At 43.6% G+C, this 4,496-nt stretch overlaps 1 protein-coding gene across 2 annotated transcripts; it reads left to right on the plus strand.

The window, feature by feature from the left end:
* The first annotated feature begins 7 nt into the window (after positions 1-7).
* On the plus strand, positions 8-4,260 carry FABP5 (fatty acid binding protein 5). 2 transcript variants are annotated; one of them, XM_026081368.1, is made up of 4 exons: positions 8-41; positions 2,648-2,820; positions 3,760-3,864; positions 3,998-4,260. In XM_026081368.1, exons 1-4 carry the CDS (start codon positions 29-31, stop codon positions 4,046-4,048), a joined length of 342 nt encoding a protein of 113 aa, XP_025937153.1. In that variant the 5' UTR covers positions 8-28; the 3' UTR covers positions 4,049-4,260. The 2 variants fall into 2 exon arrangements, with proteins under 2 accessions (XP_025937153.1, XP_025937154.1); XM_026081369.1 differs by lacking the exon at positions 8-41 and adding an exon at positions 1,950-2,071 and having other exon boundaries at positions 3,998-4,256.
* Positions 4,261-4,496: the final 236 nt, after the last annotated feature.

Below are 4,496 nucleotides of genomic sequence, written 5' to 3' on the forward strand. Positions count from 1 at the left end.
CGTCTCGAGCGAGGGCTTTGAGGACTATATGAAAGAGCTGGGTAAGGAGCCACGGGGCGCAGCCGGAGGGAGGCCGCGCTGCCCCCCGGCCAGGGCTGGCGGGGGCTGTTTTCGGCCGCGCCCGGCTGGCAGCGGGAGCCCGGCGCCGCGGCCGAGCCTCTGTCCAAGGTCTGCGCGGCGCCGAGACCCCGCCGCGCCCGGGGCGGGCATCGCTCCCCGCCTTAAATGCCGGGAACCCCTTAGCGCGAGGGGGCTGCTCGGTGGCGGGTCCCGCCGCCCCGGCGCCTCCCCGCTCCTCCGCTAGCGATGGGGCGCCGAGGCGCCCCCCGGCCGCGGCAGAGGCTCCTCTGGAGGCTCCTCGCCGGCGCTGCTCCTGCCTCGGAGCCGCGCTGTCACCGCGCTGTGTGGCTGCCGCGACAGTCAGACCTGCTGAACCCGAGCTGGTTTTCCAGGGAGTCAGCTCAGGTGTCTCTGCACTGGAGACAGAGATAAATCAGAACTGGATGAACTGTCTGTAGGTAACTGAGAGCTGGCTGCATTGCCACAGATGATTTGTATTCTTCTGTGTGCAGCACCCTTATCTGAGACGGGGTAGTCCTGGCTTGTTATCCCCACTTCCAGGTTGCTATGTATTTTGTAACCCTAAGGCACTTTAAAAAGTACAGAATCAATGCCAGGAGCCTATTCTGAAAGCTGAGATTTCCCCCTTTCCTGTGAGCATCCTGCCAACAGGTTACAGAAACCTTGTAGTGTCTGTGTGTAGCCCTGTGAATCCTGAATTATTTTCTGCACTTTAGTCACTCTGGAAAGCTAGGTTACCTTCTCAAGAGGTGGGAAATGTGGCCTTGAATCTCCTTGGAGGGAGAGGAGGAAGGAGTTCAGATCTCACATTCTTCATGTAAAGTATAAAACCATCACTGCATTTACACTCTACAGATAGCGGTGGCTGTAATTGCATTTTGTGAGAAGCCTATCAGTATGCATTAGGTATGATCTGAGTATGCCTTCTAGAATGAGCCTTTTGGAAGACTTTGGTGGAGGACAAGTGAGACTTTAAAGCTCAGTTCAGTTCATCCACACGGTGATGCCACACTGCTCACGTCTGATGAGCCAGGATTGCCAGGTTGTCAGTTGCAGTTTCAAAGTAGAAATTATGCACTGCAACCACTGAGCACCTCCCATGTGTAGGCAGCAGCTGAGTGTTGTTTGTTTGTTTTTAGATCCCAATCTTAAAGTCACTTTTATTTTTTTTTACAATTTAGGCAACTGAATTTACCTCAAGTCACACTTTAGAAGCCAGTCCTTTATTGGATCTCACCCTTGCTGACTGCTTACACAAACCTCTGCCTTTGATCCTAGCAAAATGCACTGTAAATGAGGTTCTGCAGGTTCTGCTCAGTCTGCATATAAGAATTTTTAAGGGTAGTGTGAAGAACTTTAAATTTTACTATTTGCCATATGGGAAAAATACACAGCTTGGGGGGAAAAAATGTGGCTCATCTGTTTAGTTGGATTCCAAGGCGCAGCTGATGAAATAACTCACTGAATACTTTGCACTGGACACCAGCAAAGGCAGGGGGAGTTGCCATGATGATAACTTTCACTTCCAATCAGAAAACCTGGATTGAGGAGGACTGTATTTTGTTATGGACATTATTTTCTCATTTACACCCCTGAGAAAATTGTTATCTTTGGGCTGTGGAGTCAGCCCTCACCAAAATAACCTATACACTCCAGGGGAGCACTGTGCTGTATGTGACAGTGTTTTCTAACCACCCTAGCTGCAGAGCACAGATTTTGCTTACTTGGTGGCACTTTCTGCTCCATTTGGCTGCTTATCCATTCTCAGTTCAGACCTGCTCTTTCCAGTTTGATGGATTCCAGCTTGTTGCCCATATGCCTTCTTATTTATATCTATCTTCATCTATCAGATCAAAGAGACTCAAGCAAAACACTTGAACAGTACATGTAGGGGCTGAAGCAGGGTGAATCTTTTCTGGTGAAGTGTTTTGAAGACTGCTCTCTCAAGATGATACTCTTACTGTGCTGAATTTTGAGTCATGTTGCAAAGGTCCTTGTGTGTGTTTGTGYATGTAAGCTCTGAGAACACTATTTTGCTGAAAGGAGTATTCTCAGAGTTCCTTACTTTGCATACTGGATGTAGAAGATGAAATTTTAAAAACAGCATATTTGAAATTCTGTACAGAACTAAGGGGGGGGGTATCTGAAGTAAGCTGAAATAAATATGCAGGTGGATTCATCTGTCAGCTAAAAATTGTCTGCAGAATTTTTAAAGCATTCAAAAGTTGAAGGGAAAAGTTTTATATTGTTGCTTTTGTCTTCCTGATTATTGCTTATTTATGTTTGTAAAAATTCAATGCTGAATTTTGAGAGCTGCTAGTCCTCTAGAGTGCAAAATAGATTTAACTTTAGCTCTTTGACCAAGCAAGACAGTAACCCTGCAAATAAGCTTTTTTCCTTCCCTGTCAATGGATAATTAAAAACATCCTCTTTCTTTGTGGCTCTTGAGCTTTAGTTCTCAAGTGTACTTAAGTGCCTAATTAAATGGAAATTAGATGTCTGAGTTCTTGGTCGACCTGAGCCTTAGGGTTTAACTGACTTTGATATTGTTTCTCTTGCTTTGCAGGTGTGGGTATGGCCATGAGAAAAATGGGAAGTGTGGCCAAACCGGATGTCTACATTATTAAGGATGGAGATACAATCACTGTAAAAACAGAAAGCACCTTTAAAACTTCACAGTTCAGCTTCAAGCTTGGTGAGAAGTTTGAGGAAAATACGTTAGATGGCAGAAAAACTCAGGTCAGTGTACTAGGCGTTCTACTGAGTAAAACCAATCCTTTGGGTGATTCACAGATAGAGATAATATTTTAAAAAACAGTTTTGATGCTCATATTAACAATGCTTTGTTTGATGGGCAGCTGCTGCTGTAAGTCTCATTGCTTAATCCAGAAAAACAAATTGATTTCAGTCTGCAAAGAGGGAGAATGCTGAAACTAATAATATAAGACAAGCATTGTGCTAATAAACTAGCAGACTTCTAAATCCATGTTAAAGGCCAAATGCCTCTATCTGAAGCCAATGGGAAAAAAATCCCATTGATGTTTAATCAGAGGCAGCCCTACAGTAAACCTTACTGCTCATTCCCTCGTATTTGCATAACAAGAATCTATTTCAGTGTGCAGTCAGATAACTTATACACATGGCATAAACGTGAATCACAGCCCCCAGTCTCCAGTTTTGGAAGGCAAAGAGCTTCTCCCAGGCCCGAGTAGGGAGAATATTCATACCAGAGGAGGTTAAACACAAGGAAGACCTTAGATATGTCTCTTTTCACCTCCTCGTGTGAGTGCTTTCTGTGTAGCRTTCCCCCCTTTTGGTCACACACTGGCAATTCATCTGTTATTGCAAGATCAGATAAATGTGATACAAAAGCTTGAAGCCCGTATACAAAGAGATGAATAGAGAAAAGTGTCTGCTCTTGTTAGTTGAAATTGTGCATACTGTCAGAGGCCTGCTTCATCCAGGCTTGTGTCAGAGCAGTGACTGAACAAGCAGTGAGATAATGTAAAAACAGGATCAATTAAAAATTTGGAATAAAATCCTGGCTTTGTAGAAGTCAATGGCAAAATTACTATTGAATGAACTGGGGTGGGAATTTTTCCTTTGAAATAGGGTGTTAGAAAGCAGCCTTCATCAAGTACCATGGGTAAAATATTAATGTTCTGGTTCCTTTTTCAGACCCTTGTCAGCTTAAAAGATGATGGGTCATTGATTCAGGAACAGGAGTGGGGTGACAAGAAAACCATAATAACACGGAAACTAGTGGATGGACAATTGGTGGTGGTGAGTTCAGCTTTGCTTTCTGTTCATTGAGTGCTGCTAGCTAGTAGCCTGACATGTAACTCTAAGATTTTTAGCTGCAGCCTCTTTCCTTATATTTTGCACTGATGCAAATTAATGAATTCATTTCTTCCAGGAATGCAACATGAACGGTGTCAAGTGTGTTAGAGTCTACCAGAAAGCATGAGGACAAGTCTTCATATTCAGTAGGAACTTGCTACAGACAACTCAGTTCAGTGGACAGAGCTCCTTTATACTCCATTTTTTCCCTTTCCCTGTTTTCTAGTATTTCAATGGACTGAGTAGCTGTGTGCAATCCTTTTTAAAAGCCATGATGTAACTATTATGTAACAATTCTGATCTACYGAGGCTATTAAATAAAATTTTCAAATATATGAAGTGGAAATGTTGTTACTATAGTGGAATTTTAAAGTGAGCTTTTATAAAAACTCARGTTTGGTTTTAGGCCCCACTGGGTTCAGTTCAAGACAGTGCATATCTTCTCGCTAATGGTAAGGAATGGTTAATAGCAAACTGAATTTTGACCAGCCTTCCCATCCTTAATTGATAAGGTAGTAAACTGAAATAGAAAAACCACTCAGAGTTCCATCTCTGGAGTTGTTTCTATCTTGCAG

The sequence above is a fragment of the Apteryx rowi genome, unplaced genomic scaffold (assembly GCF_003343035.1).
Source record: "Apteryx rowi isolate R43461 unplaced genomic scaffold, aptRow1 scaffold_548, whole genome shotgun sequence".
In the NCBI taxonomy this organism is placed as follows: Eukaryota; Metazoa; Chordata; class Aves; order Apterygiformes; family Apterygidae; genus Apteryx; species Apteryx rowi.